The sequence below is a fragment of the Poecilia mexicana genome, unplaced genomic scaffold (genome assembly GCF_051168715.1).
Source record: "Poecilia mexicana isolate PSO_F unplaced genomic scaffold, ASM5116871v1 scaffold_11, whole genome shotgun sequence".
NCBI classification, from domain to species: Eukaryota; Metazoa; Chordata; class Actinopteri; order Cyprinodontiformes; family Poeciliidae; genus Poecilia; species Poecilia mexicana.
In genome coordinates this window covers 3,819,716-3,839,620 of record NW_028263380.1, presented here as the reverse complement: position 1 = coordinate 3,839,620, position 19,905 = coordinate 3,819,716, and the positions used below count along the sequence as shown (strand labels likewise).

Sequence of the window (19,905 nt, the reverse complement as noted above, 5' to 3'; positions counted from 1 at the left end):
TGTGTGCTGTGAGATGTGATGCTAGTCAATGGTTCAAAGTGCTCAGTGATATTCTGTTGTCTCCTGGGGCGGGGCTTTGACAGGGAGAAACTGGAAGCGACTGAACAAATCTATCTACAGTTTGACTCTGGACTCAGGCAGGCACAGAGCAACCCTGCCTATAACAGCCACCTTTCATCCAGCCTGGCTGGGCAAGAGAGCAGCCATAGACCAGCCATAGACCAAGGTTCCTGTCAGTGGGCAGTAGGACATCAGTCTACATAACTCTGTCAGTAACTAATGACTTGGCTGATTGTATTGTACTGTTTGTTAAATATTGCACATCTTGCGCTTTCCAGTATTTGTTTTATTTTGTTTTTACTCTATATATTTATTAATTTTGTGCTATTTGGACGAAATAATTTCTTGAATCTTGGATTGAATCTTGAATCGCGCCATCTAGCTGGAGAATGTGCGGCCATCTGAAGACCATGAACAAGTCCACAATTGATCAAAGCATACAAAATAAAAGTTTTAGTCAAAATCCCCCCAGTGTGGCTGAAAACAAAGAGCTGGTTGGCCTGCTTTGTTACATCAGATGAGAAAAGGCCTTTCATCTTGAATGTGAACCAAACAAAGAAGATTGTCGATTTAAGGAGAAGCAGTGACACAAAAATAACAATTTTCTGTTATCTAACCGTGGAAGCGATGTGCTGAGCTGAAGCCGAGGAAGGGAGGGAATGACTTCCACTAAACAGCCGCTTGTCTTCACACTATGCAGGCCTTCCATCAGGCAGTCGCTGCTCACGCCGAAGACGGACGTGTGGTAACCTGTGGACAGACGGCAGAGCGGTCCAGCTCTTTAGAGCAGCAGATTAAACAACTGGCGTCTTCGGGCCAGAGCCGCACGATGTGAATAATCCGTGCAACATATGCAGTACTGACCGTTCACCGTGATGTTGCCAGCTGTGCGTGGGACTCCTACCAGAGTGACGGGGTACAGCCCGGACTCAGCGGGCAGGGACAGAGCAGCTGGCAGAGATTCAAACTCCACTCCAGAAGTCAGCAGACCCTGAAAGCAACACAGAACCAGTGATCATCAGCAGATGCTCCAGATGTAAAATAGTGTAATTTTCATCAAAAACCTAACTGCTAATACCCCCGATGGAGAGGGGAATTATCCCAGAGAGCAGCAACTCCAACCAAGCTAACCAGACTTGTCTTATTTTGACACTTTCAGCATTCCATGGCAACATGATTCGCGTTTGTTTTTGTTGTTCCTCCGTGGACAAAGAATCAAGTATGGCTGAGCGATTCTGAGCACCTGTGTGCTATCCAACAGATAAAAATCTGGTGGCCAATTCCAACAGCAGAAAATCACTGCATGCCTGAGAGGCGACTGAAAATAAGCCGTACAGATCAGAACGCAGGAGGAGGAGGAGGAGGAATCGGAAAGCTTTGAAATTTGGCAGTCCAAATTCCAGCTGGGTTTTACAGACAGCAACACATCCACAGCCAATGTTTTTTAATGCATCACAGAGTGTACACTGGCCACCCTGAAGGTAATTTTCAAACAATGAAATAAAAGTATGTGGACTGAATTTAAATCTGCTCAAATAAAAGGAAACGCTGCATGAGATTTCTGGCTTATTATACAGTACCTTGTACAAGAATTCACATGCCTGGAACTTTCTCCACATTTAATCTCATTAAAACCACAAAATTATTTTTACCTGGATCTCATGTGGCAGACCAACAGAAAACTGTGATTGTGAAGTGGAAGGAACATTTTGGTCCAAGTAATGTTAGTTTCTAGTACAATAAGAAATAAGACGAAACTAACTTGCAAGTTAGTTCAGAAGGATATAGGAACATGCCTTAAATCAATTTCTTAATTTTGTTCCAGTGGCAGATTATTTTACTAATGAGACATTTTTTCCATGTTTAAGTGAAATAATCTGCCATTGGAGCTGGTGACATTTCACCATTATTTAGGGATTATTGACATAAAACAAGCTCCTATTTGTTTCTGAAGAGTTGCTTGTAAGTTAGTTTTGTCTTATTTCAAGTGTAATAAGATATTTGTGTTAGAAGCCTCACAACAATACTTGATAAGAGTATGTATCATGCAGTGGGGATGTCTTTCTACATCAGGGAGAGAGAATCTGGGCAAAGTTGTTGGAAAGATGCAAGAAGCCAAATACAAGAAAATTCTGGACAAAGACTGGTTAGAAGCTGCAAAAGATTCTTAGACAACAATATATCGTTTATCGCGATAACTTCTGTGGACAATTTATCATCCAGCAAAATTTGTAATCGTGACAGGAGTAGTAACTTTGTAAGTTTTCAGGGGTTCGTTTTTTTTTTCCTCCCCATTTCTTCCAAATAAAATGTGTAATAAACTCAGATGTCAGAAATGCGGCGTACGTCAAAGCAGTAATAAATCTGTAATGACACTCTCAGAATAACTGTACTGTATTTACATTCCACAAACACCCAGCTGTGTGCAACAAGGCAGACAGAGGTGATGTAATGATTACATCAACCCCTTACTGCAGACACTACCTCACTGGAGAGAAAGCTGTTCAAGGGCTGAGCCTGTAAGGTGCCCTCGGTGTGATTTAAGCACTCCTTGCCTTCACATCGGGACATGGTGTGCTTCTCTTAAATGGCTCAAATCTCAGTGTTGACATATTAGAGACGCTTCTTTTTCGAAACGGTTAATTGCCTTGTTTTAATAACAATAATGGCAAAAGCATGTGCAGAGAAAATGATTTTCTTTAGTCCTTTTTGACAGTACGCAGTTAACCTTTTGTTTTCCCTCAAGTGGTGTCGTGATAATGGCGTAATTACTATCTGGGGTTATTATTTCTTTTTCTTTGCTCGTAACTGTCCGTCTGGTCAGAGCTAATGGGCAATGAAGAGAACTGAAGACATAAAAGAAACGGCTTCCCAAGATGGAGAAGACACTGTTAATCAAAGCTTTTTGCAAAATGACAATCGCAATTCATAAACCTAAGGTTGACAACATGCTTACAAATTTATAGCACAGGGTTGCCAAAGTCCAAATAGAAACAACGTGAGCCAAATGTTTTTGATTAAACACTTTTCATACTTTTAATGATAAAAACGTAATACTTAACAGTAGCTAATACAACATTTTGACTGAAAAAATTGCTTTTTCAAGTCAATTAAGTGAAAATTATTCACTCAGGTATGGAATAACATACAGATACATTTGACAAACATTTTTTTTAGTGACATTGTTGTTGTCATGTATGCATGCCTTTGTCTAGATTGTGTTTCTTCTCTCTGCAGGTTTGGCAGCAGATTCCCAGACTGTCATCTTGTATTTTCTCTGTCCTTAAGTGGAGAGAGGAACTACTACCATGAGTTCACACTTTCGGAGGAGAAGGAGGAAAGAATGACAAGCTGCAGCATCTCATTTTGTTTCCCATGTTATCAGAAGTTCAGTGTTTTGGTCCAACAGCGTGCGCTTCCTCAAATCTACCCATTCTGCTCTTTGGCTAAAAAACAACAGCTTCTGAAAGTTAAGTAGTTTGGGCTGTTTTCCACAAAAATAATCACACCCACAAAACTCAGACCAGTCACACAACAGCTTCGTTCATTATCTCACTCTACTCTCAGCTGAAACGCAAACATGTTTCTCAAAGTAAATCCTTTTCTAATCCATCCAACTCCATTTGCGTTTCATTCCTTAAGTTCTTTTTAAATCACCCTGACTTTAGAATTTATCTAAAAAAGGCTAAATGCGCTAGACGTTTTCACGGTTAGCAACACCGCTAATCAAATTTTAGCTCCCATATTAACACATTAGCCGAAGTGTGCGCACCAATAGCGACTTGTCTTTTGGCAGCGATTATGTCAAAAGTCTTGAAGTTAGGTAGTGCAGAAGGACTGTGCACCGTCTTTTGTATTTGCATTTCCCATATAACAAAGTCTTTTATTTAAATGGAAATGCATAATTTCCCACTTTCTTTTAAAAGCAGAGCAAATCCATCCTTTCTGTAAATGTCCTGGCCAGACTAAGTTGAGTACACGAAGTAGGAGAAAGTACAAATGACTTGTCTTTCTAATAGCGTATCGTTGGGCTGACTCTGAATGGGTCAAAGTCGCTTACGGTGGCCCCAAAATTGAAAGTTAAAGAGGCTGTACTGTAGTAAAAAAAAATAAAAAGAAGCACTTAAACAAAAATCTATAAAGCTGAGCTGAGTATTAGAGGTGAAATCGTGTGGTGACTGAAAATGGGGATCTGTTTTGTCAAACTGAGCGGTCACCTTGGCAAGAGATGATGGAAGGGAAAACTGTGTGTGCGTGTGCGTGTGTGTGTGTGTAACCTTGTGTTTTGCTGAGCTGGTTGATGCAGTCTTCCACCAGTTGCAAATTAGCTCTAGACGGCTTACATAAACCTATTTGTCTCTGCGTGCAGGACTCTACAAGACCACCTGAGGATCCTGGCTGCCATGGAGATGTAAAGGGCTTCAGCCTGCATCTGTGATCTGATCAATCCACCGCTCAGTGGGAGGAACTGATGGCTACGTCATTACAGCCTTACCATGGCCATTATGTTGGTCCAACTTACAGAGAAATAAGCAAGAGCTTCCTGCAGAAATGTAATGTGTACTTGAGTGAATATTAATACACTGGATAGAGTTCCTTGTAATGTCTGAAAATATTAGAATAGCATCAATTATGAGGAAGTAAAGTGAAAAAAAGGGGCGAACATCGTCATTGTTGACTCTTCAGGCAGATATAATGTATTCATTTTATTAAAAGTCTTTGAGACCGATATGGATGTTTTTGACAACACTGCAGTCTCATCAAACTGTTTCTGTCTTCTGGTTGTAGCCCCAGAACCAGAACCAAACCAAGCAGCCACTAATATGGAACAAAATTACAGAAAACTGCAAAGACGCTGAAACACTGAGTTCCTTTAAATCAAGACTAAAAATCCTCTTGTTTAAAGTTGCTTTTGATTAGTTGTGACTGGGATATTGACTTGCTGTGCATTAGAGCTGCACCAATCTGATATTAATATCTATATCAGTATCAATATTGACAAAAATTCTATATTTGGTATTGGTAACAATGTACCCGACCCATAAGGGCAGGTCCATTCAGTCTAATTCTATGCTTTGTGCTCTGAGCGACAGCATGCTTAATTATTTATTTTACATTATATTTAGCGTTCTCAACCATTTAAAAGGTTTATTGGAGTTCAATTTTACATTTAACCAAAGAAGTTAACTTATAGTTTTCAGTTTCAGTTTTTTTTTTATGATTGTGTTTTACACTGGCTGTTCTGCTTCTCATTGTACTGACTGAACAAAGTAAAGTTATGTTATTTTTATCAAAATATTTTTTTTTTCCTAAAGAAAAGATGCATTTTAAGTCAATTCAGCACAGTTTTTCTGTATCTTATTGGAATCGGTCGATAAAATTTAGATATCTATTTCAATATCAAAAGTGAAAAAGTGCATACTGTATATCTGGCAAAATGCAATGTTTATTGCTTGTTTCATAATGTGGTGATTGTATGATGTTTTGTTGATGTGAAGAACTTTGAACCACCTTGTTGCTGAAATGTGCTATAAAGATAAACTTCACTTGGCTTATGCTGTTATCAGATGAATCAGGAGGGATGAATCAGCCAACAAGACGAGTCCAATTTTCTTTTGCATCAACTGAGACAGCTGCTGAGATGATGAGCCCAGGAGCTCTGCTCACAAAACTTCATTCAGTTATTTGTTCTCTACTTTCCCGATAATTAAAGAACCATCACTTTTGACAAGTATTACACTGTGGACGGTTCCGTGTGACGGATATCAGACAGATAAACCCTTTCTCCGGTCAGGCTTTACATCACTGCATGTGTAAACAGACGCAGCGGTAAAGAAAAGAATTACTGTCTAATCTTTTGCAAACACAAACCAAACGGTGGCCTTGCCCTTGCGTCTACTTCTCCAAAGCTGCGGCACAGGAGTAACGGAGTGTGTTAATGAAAAATAGATGTCACTGAGGTGTTGGTTTGCGCCTCGGCTGGAGGTCCTTTAATAACAACAAAATGTTCGGAGCTCAAACAGCTGCTGTCACCAAGCAGCTTTCAGAATTGATTAAACTAGACGCCCTGATGTCTCGTGGCTCTTTTACGCCTCTGTTTTGCTCTTCAAATGAAATAGAGTGACCCTACCTTTTTCACATAATATGAATTCTATCTTTTCAAACTGGAAAATGCACGAAATGATGAATGGAATGTTTTTGAATGACGTCTTTTGTTTGCATGAGCTGCTTTCTCAGTGTCAGAAGGCTAAAATATCTGACATTTCTAAAGAGAAACTTATACAGAACTAGCTAAGCAATGAGGAGTCACAGAAACCAATTTCTATGTTGGACTCACCACATTAGCTGCGATTCCATTCTCCACATAACTGCACAATTTTGTATTTTGAAAAATAAATTTGCTTAATGGAAACACACCAAACAGGTTTTTGATTTAAAGAAAAAGATTCAATGAGGTGGTTTTCACCATTCTCCATTCTTAAGACCCTTCTTAAACTATTTTATTTAAAGTGCTCTGTAAATAAAATAGTTTTGTAGTTTAGTGTACACTTTGTGTTAAGTTTGTTTTTATAATTTAATTATAGGGTGTGTAATGGTACATGCATTGTGTTTGTTTTCTGCTTTGATCTACCATGTTCTCCACACGAAGCTCGTAGGGCATCGGGTTGTACACCATCAGCTGGACTTCACAAACGTCTCCTTGAACCCACTGGAAATCTATGAAGAGACGACAAGACAAATGGTTAGATTTCACTTCAACTAAAATATTCCACTAAAATACTTGGCTCAACAATTTTAAAGTGTAGAACAAACATGTCGATATTTCAGTTTATGTGGCTCTTATGACTTTTTGTTATAGGGATGAAACTGTTTTCAGTTTTAATGATTACCATTATACAATTTTATACAGATTTCTATTTTTATTTGTATTAGTTTTTTGCTTCAGAACAAACATAAACCAACCAAAAGTATCAAGTCTTCTTTAGTTACTCAGTTACAATGACTTGGGTAACTTTTTGAAAAAGAAACTAAGCAGTTTTACTTCAGAATACCTCTACTCAAGTGCTTTCTACTAAACGTGTTGAGTTAAAACACGGAGGTGTTGCATTCAGTTATTACTTCTGTATGAAAAATGTAGATCACAAAATGATGAAACTATACTGATTTTCACTTACAACAACAACAAAAAAAGAAATCCAAGGAAGCACCGTTCGACTGTATTGTATTTGCAATTCTTTGAAGGTAAATTGAAAACTTTTGTTGTACGAAGAAGGTATTAAGCCCCGTTGTAGGTTTTTCTCCATTTGTAAATGTTCCACATTCTCGTACAGTTGGATACTCCGTTTGCAGTAATCAGACTTGCAAAGAGGGCCTGAAAAAAAAAATATCCCATCTCGAACCCTGGAAGGGAAGGAGATTTATGGAGGGCGAGCCGCAGCCGAGGCCCCAGGGAAATTAGGCCAGTTCAAAGAAAGATATCTATAATATGACTGTCTGGAAAGCTCCATATTACCACAGGTCTAGCTTGCAGGCATGCTCTAGCAGCTGGCCAATTAAGTGTGAAATGCACCTCAAAAAAAAAAAAAAAAAAAAAAAAAAAAAAAGTATTTTGCTGGCATCTCATTTGTGCATCATAATTCTCCAAGTTAGAACTAATATTCAGCAGTAATCTTCAAAAGGCTTCAGCTTCATAAAACATCATCACAGAGAGCGATAATGGTAGCCATCCATCAGGGTTGTTTGCTTGGGATTCCTTAAAGAGCGAATCATTTTGTCAAACAGCCTCTAACACAATCTTAAAATGATGTTTATGGTGAGAGAGTGAAGTGGGGGGTGTTTACTGAAGCTACTGGACCCTGCAGAGAAATGTTCTGTAAAACTATCAGTAGTATTAATGTGCTCATCTGAATAATTTATCATTTATGCACACAGGGCGCAGAGACCGACGCAAAATCCATGCGTGGAAAACGAAGCGGCTCTACAACACGACAAATATCTGGTAAACAAACCAAAACGCCAGTGCTTGGGCCTGGTTGACTCTATAGAGTCATGAAAAATTTAAGTTGGAAAAATTTGAAAGAAATATTCAGCTCATTTCGCAAAATGTACTGTGCATTTATGACAGAGATTTCAATGTTACATTGGAGATTAGAAAATGGCCACAACACTAGAAATGATGGAACGCTAATGAAAATCTGCAGAATCTAAAAAATTTTAAAATTGTTTGCCAATGCAGAACAACTGTTAGGTTAAAACCTAACAAAGCAAAGTATTTGTTACAACACACTTTCAGAAATTTCACAGTGACTTTTCAAGCACATATTCATGACAAGATAAGGCAAGATTATTTGAATAGTACGTCAAAAACAAGACAATTCAAAGTACTTTACATGATAAAACCATCAGAGAAAACATTGCGTTGCAGTGGTATAACAAAGGAACGCAATTGGAATGCAAACTACAATTAATGATGTTCCAGTTGTTATTAATCAAAGACAGCTCTAAATGAATGGGTTGTAAATCTTGATTTAAAGGAAATTGGTGTTTCAGCTGTTTTGTAGTTTTCTGGAAGTTTGTTCCAGATTTGTAGAAGCTGAATGCTGATCATCCATGTTTGAGTCTGGTTCTTTGAAGACTGTGTAATCAGTTTGATAAAAGATAATCCCAGAAATTTTCTTTAGATGATAAAAGACCAACTTTGTAACTGTCTTTATCCGTCTCTCAACGTTCAGATCTGACATTCTAGTCGTAACAACTGAAGTTGTGCGCCGACTTTGGATCGTTCCTCTTTAGATCCAAAGACAATAACTTTAATTTTGTTTCTATTCAGCTAAATAAAGTTGCCACATCCACACATTGACTTGTTCTGTGCATCTACTCAATGTTTGAATGGGTTTATAGTCACCTGGTGACAACGGAATATCTGTATATCATCTGCACAGCTATGGAAACTTCAAGTTATTATTTGCAGAAATCTGAGCTACTGGGAGAATATAGATATTAAATAAAGAGCCCCAGGAAGGAACCTTGGGTGTGATTTTTGTCCACTCCAATGAGAAGTTACCAACTCGAACCAGTCAAGTACCAGAAGACTTCTGGTACTTAACAATATGTCATGGTCAACAGTATCAAATGCTGCATTGAGGTCCAACAGAACCAGCTTCTTCCACAGTCTGTATTGATGTGATTCATTGACGAGGGCAGTCTGAGTACTTATGGTGGGCACGGAAACCCGACTGACAGACACCATCACTGCTCATTGTTAAGAAGCTATTTAACTGTTGAAACACGGCCTTTTCCAATCACTTTGCTGATGAATGGGAGGTTGAAGATTGGCCTGTAATTTTCCAACACAAACTTGTCCAGATTGCCTTTTCAGCAGTGGTTTGATAACTACTGTTTTTAAAGCCAGGGAGAAAACACCTGACAAGAGGGATGGGTTTACAATTTCGATCCGATCATACGCAACGACAGGCTAGGCTTTCTTGAAGAAAGTTGTGGCCAAGATAAGAAGAGAGCAAGGGGATAGGAATAATTGATCTTTAATTTATTTGAAGCCTTTGTGGATGAGTTGATAGAATTGTGCAATTTTCTCCAGATTCAACACTGGAACTGGAGTGGACATTGATGTGCAAGCTAGTAACCTAATTTTCAAAGTTTTCTCAGTTAAGTTAGCAAATTCACTGCAGGTGTTCATGTGGCAGCTTTGAGAGCAAAGCAACACAAACAGAGAAATTTAGCCTCACAAATCCCAGTATATGACCACACTCATTTTCATCAAGCCGAATAATGTATGTAGCATCACTGCCATGCTTAGTGCTACTAAAATTAAGGGACACTGCAAAGTTATTACAGATGTAAACAGCACTAAGTGACCATAAAAATAAAAGTCACCACTTTGAGCTAATAGTTGTAGATGCATTTCAAGCAGACATATATATGATATATATATATATATATAAGCGTCCAAACACTCAAAGGGCACATAAAGTAAAAGTCACGTCCCTGTGTGCCCATTCAGCTCTGTAACAGATGGCCTCTCATACAGGTCAGAGTAAACGGCTCGCTGTAGACGGTTCTTAAAGCAGTCTCAGAGCAATTACAGAGGAAAAAAAATCTCCTATTTTATGGCTACGCATCAATCCGACTCATTCTGAGTGACTTAAAGAACAACAACAGATCATTCCTGCACTGACAGACCAAAGTTGCCAAATTGAACCGATGAAAGAGGAAAGATGATTAGTGTGAAGCCATGAAGCTTTACTGCCAGCTACGTGTTATAGATACGGAAGAGCTGCATGAGTCTGAGTCACCTGTTTAAAAACTTCAGAAGCTGCCAGTTTCCTCACCAGATCACTCAATCACCAGTCACTAAAAGAATGAATTTCTTCTCAGCAGCTTTTCGTCAAATGAAAAGCAGCTCCAGAGGCTATGAAACATTAAGGCTGATCCGGGTTATGTTTTTGTAATCATTAGCAGTTAATCAAGTTGACTGTAGAAACACTTATGTGCAGATTGGTTGCTAAGTGGTCTGTGTGAACATGTTAAACCATACAGTCACACAGCAGGTGTAATCCCTTTATTTTAGGCTAAATGAGTTTGCTTTTCTTGTTTTTGCTGCTGTAGAAGATTTTTCTCTTGGTTTTAAATGGTTTGCTGAAATCGCAGCAGGCTCCAATCTAATCTAGCAGCCAACAAACTGATTTATATTTTTATATAGCGATTAGAATGCAAAAATACATATGAGCACTGATGACAGCAGTACATTGTGGTTTGGGTGTGGTTTGACAAAGACTGTAAAAGTTAATGTAGTAGAAAAGCTAAAAGGTTAATTAAATTAAAAATGTCTGACACAGAGATGTTGACTTGGCCGCCTAATTCTCTAAATCTTTATTCAACTGATTTTCAACTGTGTTAAGTCCCAACAGGTGTATTTTGGATACCAGTGATGACTTGTAAAGATATTTTTAAAAACTTACCTGTAATGGTTCCCACAAGCTTTCTGTTGCTTTCACAGATGTATTATCACAATCTAAGCTCAATTTGAAAATTTGACCAATGACTTAAACTATTAAATGTCACTTCAGAACAGATGACTTTGGTTTGGTGTTTAAATTAAAGGGCTATTTTACCATTTCTAAATTCATCTGGATTCATTTTGAACATTTCAGTGTTAAATATGTACAGCAGGTCTGACATGAAGTGGGGATTTCTGGAACAAACCTAAAACACAGCTTGAGATTGGTTGAAATCTTTATTCATTTTGCAAAAACACACACAAAAGAGCTGTGTTTAGTGCTTTGTTGCCATCACATTAGACTGAAGCAGGCATGAAAAGTGCAAGTTAATACCTGAATTTAAATCTTCAACACTTGTCGCACTTTGTTTATAACATAGTTTTGATTTATGACATTCAAAACGTACTGTAGGGTTTGGGAAAACAGAAATGGGAATCGGGTAGACGGTGTATGAGGAAAGGTTTAAGTCACGCCTCCTAAACTGGGAGACATGAGAGCGATTCATGCTGGACATTTTGGAAACATGTTGGACGCCGTACTCACGTTGTGAGTGCTGACGTTAGCATATTTTACACTGTACTTTAAATGTGATAGTTAAGAATTTTAAAGATGCAATAGGTTACTGCTTCTGCTGTTATAGTTACAGCTTCTGAAGAAGACAGTGAAATGTCTGACAGGAATGATTCTGATGATGCTGTTGCAGATTGTGAGAACTTCCACAGACTTTCAGACTAACTATAGGAAGTTGGAGAGCTGTTCCACTTCTGATTACAGTCTCTTTAGGTAAAGCTTAACAGTAACTTCCTACAGTTTGAGGAAAAAGGAGAAAATTGTGAAATCTAAGGATTTCTGGTTACATTTAGCAACATTTTCATCGATGCTATAGATGTCAACTGCCAATAAAAGAGATTTGAGGTCGCACTTCTATCTTTATTGCAAGTATTGCTACTGTCATCTGTTGGAATAATTTGCAAAATATAACATTGATGTTTTCTTTTTTTCAAATTGAAAAACATTTTTCTACCATGAGGTTAGGACAGTGTGTCTGCTTAAAAAGTAAAATAAAACAACAAATTTGATTAGAAATGATCAGAAAGTTATCTATGTGATTATCATGAAGCACCATCAGAAGCATAGCATCTGAAAATATTCAGAAATTTTAAGAAATGAGCTCAGCTCTAGATTGAACCAGCCTAATAGCGTTCACAATGAATCCGTTGCCTTGACCAATCAAAATGCTTGAAAGAAGGCTTTGCATTAGCCAGCCAATCAGTGACGATCTCTTGCATTTCACTGAAAACGAATGGAAGCGTAAACTGTCAACTTTACAATTCCTAGTTTGGGGATTTCAAACATTTTTTTAATGGCAAAATCTTTTCAAAGTTCAAGGAGAAGCAGGTCGAAGGATCTGTTTGCTGTATTGTCAAAGATTTTTACATTGATTATTGAGAAGAATATGGAGAATCTCTGAATGTAAATACAGATAAATTATTTTTTTAACAGTAACTTCCTACAGTTACTGTTAAACTGATCTATAGAAGTCAATGACATAAGATTAAATTTATTTTCATAATTATGTCAAAAAGGGGTCAGAACTTAAATGTTAGCTTGAACTGGAAAAGACAAACAACCGTGGACTCCGTTAACCTTGTCTGGACTCACCTATCTTCTTACAGCGCTCCTCTCCTCTGTTGTGCATGATTATGGGTGAGTAGATGAAGGGACTGGCGGTGGACACGCTCTGTCCCAGCAGGCTTTTCACTTTGTGGGGCCGCAGACTGGTGGGCAGATTGAGCAGCTTAACCGATCTGGGTTGAAGCACAGAAATATGTGTTAGGGGGTGAACTGAGCTAAACTTTGGGTTACTATTCACAGGAAGTTAGTTTGAATTTGCTTGGGTTGCATGAAATTCAGATCACATTGCTGAATATTCATGAATATTACAGAACAAAGCTTGAGATTTATGGTTGGGCTTTCTGGGAAAGGTTACAAACTCAGCAAGCAATAAAACACAAAGACACAGGTAACTTTTGAACAGTGTTTACCCAAAACTTCCACAAACAATGGACTTAAAAAAAGCCCCTCAAAGTAATGTATAATCACATCAGCCTTTAATTATCTCATTACTTCTGCTTAACTTGGTTGTTTTCCAGCTTCCTCCCACATTAACTAGTTCCTGGAAGGCTTAAAACTTAAAACTCTGCATGCATGTTCTGTCCATCACAGCTTATTGCAGGCACCAAAGTCTAGTTTTTGGAAACATAACTTTGATGAGTTACGTTGCAGATTTTTCAGTCAGATGGGCCGTAAACATTAAGATTTTTATGTTTCTTCGTAGTATTAAAATTGGGCAACTGAGTCTAGTTAGTTTGCTCCATTCTGCCATGAACAGCCCGACTTCCAGTGTGTCAGCCAACAGAAGCACTGGCACTCAAGCAGAAGAATGATGACCATGGCAAACGGCCCATGTTATTAGAAGTACCTCAGATGTGGAGATCTGGGAACGCCTTTTGGTAATAAACGTGTCAGGCGACAACAAAGCACATCACATTACAGCCCCCGTCTTTAGTGAAGTGTTCCTGGGCTGCTGATCTGTATGGCAGCCAACAATGAAAAAATACTAAAAATACTACAGCAATTTGAGAGTCAGTAAGGCAGGGTAAAGCAGGACGCCTTCGAAACATTTTGGTGATGGCACAGTTAAAGTGATAGTTGGGATGGTAGGACAAAAAAAGGGTCTTATGGTTTTTATGGCCCCCACAAAGTCCCTAGAAACTCTGAAAGAATAAAGTATGTAGATACATGACATAGTTATAATATCCAAACTTACTGCCACATAAACCCAAATCGTCAAGTCAAAAGTATTTGGGGGCCAAAAAATATAATTAAATAATCAACTAGAAAATTTCTGAAGAAATTTAAACGGGGCCTGCCAAAGTGTACCCGGCGGTTGGAACCTAGCGTTCTGATGCTAAAAATTTGCCTGCCAAAGTAAGCTAAATGTACTCAATAGCATGTGGAAAGTCACAAGCATGTTAAATAACATGGAACTGCTCCACTCAGTATGTTAAAATTAGTGTATATGCTAAAATTAGCCAAAATGCTAATGTTAGCCTAAATGCTGACAGTGGAGTGGGGTATAACAAGCATGTTGTCTTACACTGACTTCCTCCATTCAGTGTGCTGAACATGGCTAATAAATGAAAACAACAGTTAAAAAGCTTATTTTAGGGAAAAGGCTACTGCTAATGTTTGAACTAATGTTAATGCACTGCCTTCTGATTTTTAATATTCCTAAACTAAAAATCAGATGCTTACTTTGTGGCACTTGGCTAAAACTCTGATTTATACTTTGTGGCAGTTCGTTACCAGAAAAAAATGCTCATTTCTTGACACCAAATTAATAAATAATATTATTGTTTAGAAAACATAAGCTCTTTTGAAAAAACTGCTCATCGTTTTAGACACAACAAATTTAGAGTTGGTAAACTTTGCAAAATTAAATATCTGATGTTTACTTTGTGGCACTTGGTTACCAGAAAATGCACTCATCTCTTAGCAACTGATTAACAACAAATATTATTGTTCAAAAAGACATAAGATTTTCTCTTCTCTTTTGAAATACTACTTATCTTATACAAAGAATTCTGCAGCTGGTGAATCTTGCAGAAAAGTGAAAATGTTTGTTTTTGTCATTGGTGATAAAAATACTATAAAACAGATATTGAACACAAAAGTAAAAATCTGATTTATACATCGTGGCAGTTTGTTACCAGAAAAATCGCTAATTTTTTAACACCAAATCAATCAGTAATATTATTGTTTATAAAACAAGTTTTTTTTTTAAATACTACGCGTCTTATTCTACTTAACAATTCTGCACTTGGTGAATGTAGAAAAGTGAAAATGTTTTGGGGTTTTTTGTCATTGGTGGTAAATATACTATAAAACAGATATTCAACACAAAAGTAAAACTCTGATTTATACTTTGTGGCAGTTCGTTACCAGAAAAAAACGCTCATTTCTTGACACCAAATTAATAAGTAATATTATTGTTTAGAAAACATAAGGTCTTTTGAAAAACTGCTCATCGTTTTAGACACAATAAATTTAGAGTTGGCAAACTTTGCAAAACTAAGGGGGCGTTTACACGACAACGATCCAACAAAAACGGAAGTTTTGTTCCGTTTTTGTTGGATCGTTTACACGAAAACGTTCTAATTACGATCTGTGTTTACACAGTAACGGCACACATCGAAAACGTGTAATGCTCTCGCTGCGCCTAGTTGGTGTTAGGTTCTTTGAAACTGAGTGCGCATGTGTTTTAAAAAAAGTTCTACTTGAAGGCATGTGGATTAGTGTTTCCCTATCAGGTACCGTCCTCCCATAGATTGGGAGAAAACACGCATTGTGTGCATCTGATTAGGGCGCATGCAGTTGGAAAAAGTGGGATAACTTTGCTGCAACACCTTGTTTGAGCTTTCACAGTGTCTGTAGCGGGCCCCGGACTGGAAGCTGTTTATTGTTTTTACCTTGGAATGGCCAACAGTCTGTTATTCCTATATAAATTTGATAAAATAGGAGCTCCCGCCCTTCCCATATCCGTGTCCTCTGTCACCTTTTCCAGCAGTTAAAACAGTTTAATCCGTTGCTAACAAGTCGTAACCTGTTTTTCCGAGCCGCCTTTAAACGCAACATTGACGCTGAGACGCTCGTGCTGGGTTTACACCTGTGAGGCAGCAAAGTAGACCTGCTGCTGCTGCGCAGGTGTGTGTTAGAATCATGGCAGCAAACCAGCAAAACGTAAATAACTTTGCACAGTTTTTTCCCCAGACTAACCGACTGAGTTGAGTAAAACTGTTGGATGCAGGTAATGATAGCTAAAAGATGACTAGCTAATATCAATACAGCACGTTAAGCTTGTTAACAAGTAGCCTGTATGCTATTGACGTTGTTGTTTATGTTCAGCTACGTAGACTCATTTTGCCCCCCCCGCCAAAATAAGTCGATGCCCCCCCTGTTAAACTCGTCTGCAGCCGGGGCTGGTCCGTAGTTCTCTAGATAAGAGGCTGAACAAACAGCCGTGTATTTTGCCACCTGGGCAGTGCGGAGCGGTGAAGAGACGCTGAGGGAACCGTATCTGATGGGGAAACAGTAACACCAGCATTGTGAGTAGTTTCTTCTTCTTCTGTGGATTGTAGGAAGCAGCTATGTTTTGCGTCATACTATGCATGAGCTGGGGATTCTCTGGAAGAAAAGATCCGTTTTCTCGGTTTACACGACAATGGAAAACGGTACGTTTTAGAAACATCGCACTCTGGAACCCGTTTTCAATCTGTGCCGTTGTCAGAGAAAACATTCGGTGGTTTCGTGTAAATGCGCACTACAAACGCAACAAAACTCTTCCGTTTTCCCCCGAAATCGTTGTCGTGTAAACGGGGCCTAAATATCTGACGTTTACTTTGTGGCACTTGGTTACCAGAAAACGCGCTCATCTCTTAGCAACAGATTAACAACAAATATTGTTATTGTTCAAAAAGACATAAGATGTAATGCTCTTATTTTGTCAGCCCACTGTAGTTCTAAACTTCTGCACTGCCCTCTTCTGTACTTACTGAGTTCCACCATCTCTGTAATTCTCTACATCTCTGCTCTCCTCAGTGTTCTATTGCGTTGGTAATTAATCCTCTCTGAAAACTGTAAGCAATGCATAAGTATATGCAATGCTTTACATATACTATGCATTGAAATGCCTTGCAAAGCATTTCAATGCTCTCCTATGCATTCGTATGGCAGGCCCCAATTACCTACTAAAATTATGAGGATGTGATATTTTAATTAAACAAATCAGATTTTCTGTATTAACAGATGAATACTTTGTTGTATTTAACATTTTTTAATACTTTTAAGTAGACTTTAATTTGTCTGTAATAGTTTTGTCTCAATTTATCTGCACCTAGCATGTATACTGATATTAACTGATTAGTTTTTTCTTTGAAATATCTGGAATACTGCCAAACTACATTTTCTCTTTTCTCTTCACACAGTTTCCTATTTTTAAGCAGCTTTGAGGCACAAAACTTGAAACTGCTTCTGTGCAATATACCGTATTTTCCGCACTATAAGGCGCACCGGATTATAAGGCGCACCTTCAATGAATGGCCTATTTTAGGACTTTTTTCATACATTAGGCGCACCGCATTATAAGGCGCATAGAATAGACGCTTCATACTCTATTATTACATATCCACATTAATAAAGAAATGGTCCCCGAGTACTTTATATAGTAGGCTGGCCCAGCCGTTGTTTCACTCACGGTGTTGGTGTTGCGATATTATGCCCAACTGCTTTCTGGGTAACACAGACCAACCGACACGCTGCCGCTGCAGTCTCTGTCTCTCTTCCCCTGCCCCTCCCCCCCTTTAAATGTATTATCAAACTTTATTAACAAACCAGTGTTCTGACAACTATCCCAGCATGCACCGCGCACTACTTCTTCTACGGGGGAAAAAGAAGTTGGCGGCTGCTTACCGTAGTGGACCAACTACGTAAGCAGCCTACTGCATGTCTGTGTAAACATGACGTCTTTCATTTCGATCTGAGTTAATTAGCGTAGCATTTCTGCCGGATTTTCACAACATATCAGCCACGACAATGGACAGGGGAACCAACAAGTTCATGTCATCTTTTTTGGACGACATCAAGGTGTTTGAGCCACTGGATGCCTCCAACATTGTGCGCGTCACAGCTAAAAGCTACCGATAGATGAGGAAAACAGCAGATCCTCACACCCTCAGCATAAATATAGCTGTGGACAAGATCACTGATGCCTATTGTTCTTGCAAGGCTGGGTAAGTCGGCATTCATGGTTTTGATGGTCCACAATGTACATTAGCATATGTTTACTACTGTAGCTTGTGTTTGTGAGACGGTCACGCACGTGGTAGCTGCACTGTGACCTAAAATGGGCATTAGCCAATGAAACGCGGCCCCTGTGGTAAGGTCCGTTGCTGGACCTGTTGTGGCTCAATATTGGTCCATATATAAGGCGCACCGGATTATAAGGCGCACTGTCGGCTTTTGAGGAAATTGAAGGTTTTTAGGTGCGTCTTATAGTGCGGAAAATACGGTACTCAACAGGTTGTTGCTAGGTAACCAAAGACTGACATAGTTAGTTTATCCCACCAATTTTTCTGAGAGGTTGAGCGACTAAAGCATCTCCTCTGCCTACATCCCCCAGAATGCTGTGCGGTCTGGATCGGAGTTCACTGAAATTGTTGAAAATTTTATTTTAAATGGATTATTAGACAATTGTTTGTTCAATGTCCAAATTAAAGGCTTTTTTTCAAATATTTTCAATGCTGCTTCAACAAAATTTATTTTAATTGAAGTTTTTTTTTTTCAGACATCTTCACCAGAGGTGCCAATTAGAAAGATGTACTTTTGACAGTCTTACCGGACCATTGGGAGCTTCGTGAAGGGAACCGGAGGGAGCTTGAGTCCATCAGAGAGAGTGATGACCTCCATCCCACCTGGACACTTGGAGGTGTAGTTCTCCAGACTCTGGGTCACCTCTTTCTTTTCTGTAAAGCACAAACGGCACGAAAATCAGCAAAGCTGGCCAGAACCCTGACCCATCTGGAACAACGATTACAACACAAATGTCTTTAAAAGTGACCCGGGAAACCAGAGAAGACTCCGCTTCTTCAGCTGTAAAAACGAATGGGAGCTTGATGATGGGTAAGGCATTCGACTCTCAGCAAAGAGAGCTCCAGCCTCGGAGGGAAACTCCGGTTTTTATCGTATCATCAATACCTTTTGAGAGAACATTACTGCTCAACCAGCCATATAATTTGCTTTAGCTGTGCAGGGTTTAACCATGTCCATCAATGAAAAGGTGACAGACTGAAAAAAAAAGAAAAAAAAAAATTATACACTACTGCACTACAATTGTTTGTAAGAGTATATTTGGAAATTGCAGTGCAGTCCTTTCATAAGAAAAAGAATGCACCTGCATTATGTATGAGCTGTTTGTTCCACACAAGGGATGACCTAATAGGATAAATCGAAGTGTTTTCATATCTCTCGCCAACAGGAACAGTGGTTCAAGCAAACAAATACAAGTGCTGCTAGCAGAGACACTAAATCCTTTGGAAAAATATGAATTGGGGGCCTGGAAGGCACGACCCCAGTTCAGGGAGAAGGTAATAAACAACAGAGCGAAAGGAGGAAAGGAAAGGAAAAAGAAAAGATATAGGTAGAAAGTAAAAGCAGTCAGAGATGGATGAAGAGACACTTGAATTGTAATCCCAGCTCAAAGGATTTTTTTTTTAATTCACAGTCTTGTTTTCTTTGTTTATTGTTAGCAGTAATTAATGCTTAACAGCAAATTAAGACCTGCGATTAATGTATTAACGTATCTAAGACATTAAGGTCGTAATTTTAGACACACAAACGTAAGACTTTTTAAGGATGTGCCGACACCTTGCTGCAAATCCACAGAAACAATTATAGGTCAGAAAAGAAACCCTTCTGACAGCTCATCAATTTAGGTAAAATGTTTCAGAATGAAACGAATGTAGAGTCAAAGGATAATTTCAGTAAGTAGATCTCGAATTAAAAAAAAATGATGCAACAATTAAAGTTGTATAGGAAAGAAAAAAACAATCGTGCAAAACTGACATCAACAGATCAGAGCTCAATCAAAACATTGCTTGAAAAAGGAGCTTCTCTGTCCCACTGTTTTCTATGACAGGTGTCCATGAAGTGGTGACGTGAATGACACAACACATTGTTTCCCAGCAGAATCCACAGCCCCAGGCTTCAT

At 38.7% G+C, this 19,905-nt stretch overlaps 1 protein-coding gene across 2 annotated transcripts in view; it reads right to left on the bottom strand.

Moving 5' to 3' along the window:
• The window catches only part of trappc9 (trafficking protein particle complex subunit 9), a 217,169-nt gene that overhangs the window by 170,033 nt on the left and 27,231 nt on the right, over positions 1-19,905 (bottom strand). For both annotated transcript variants that reach the window (XM_088010081.1, XM_088010082.1), the window contains 5 exons: positions 18,535-18,661; positions 12,741-12,886; positions 6,692-6,777; positions 925-1,051; positions 678-810 (listed from right to left, as the gene is read on the bottom strand). In XM_088010081.1, coding sequence (XP_087866207.1) covers positions 678-810; positions 925-1,051; positions 6,692-6,777; positions 12,741-12,886; positions 18,535-18,661 — 619 coding nt within the window. The remainder of the gene's footprint in view (positions 1-677; positions 811-924; positions 1,052-6,691; positions 6,778-12,740; positions 12,887-18,534; positions 18,662-19,905) is intronic.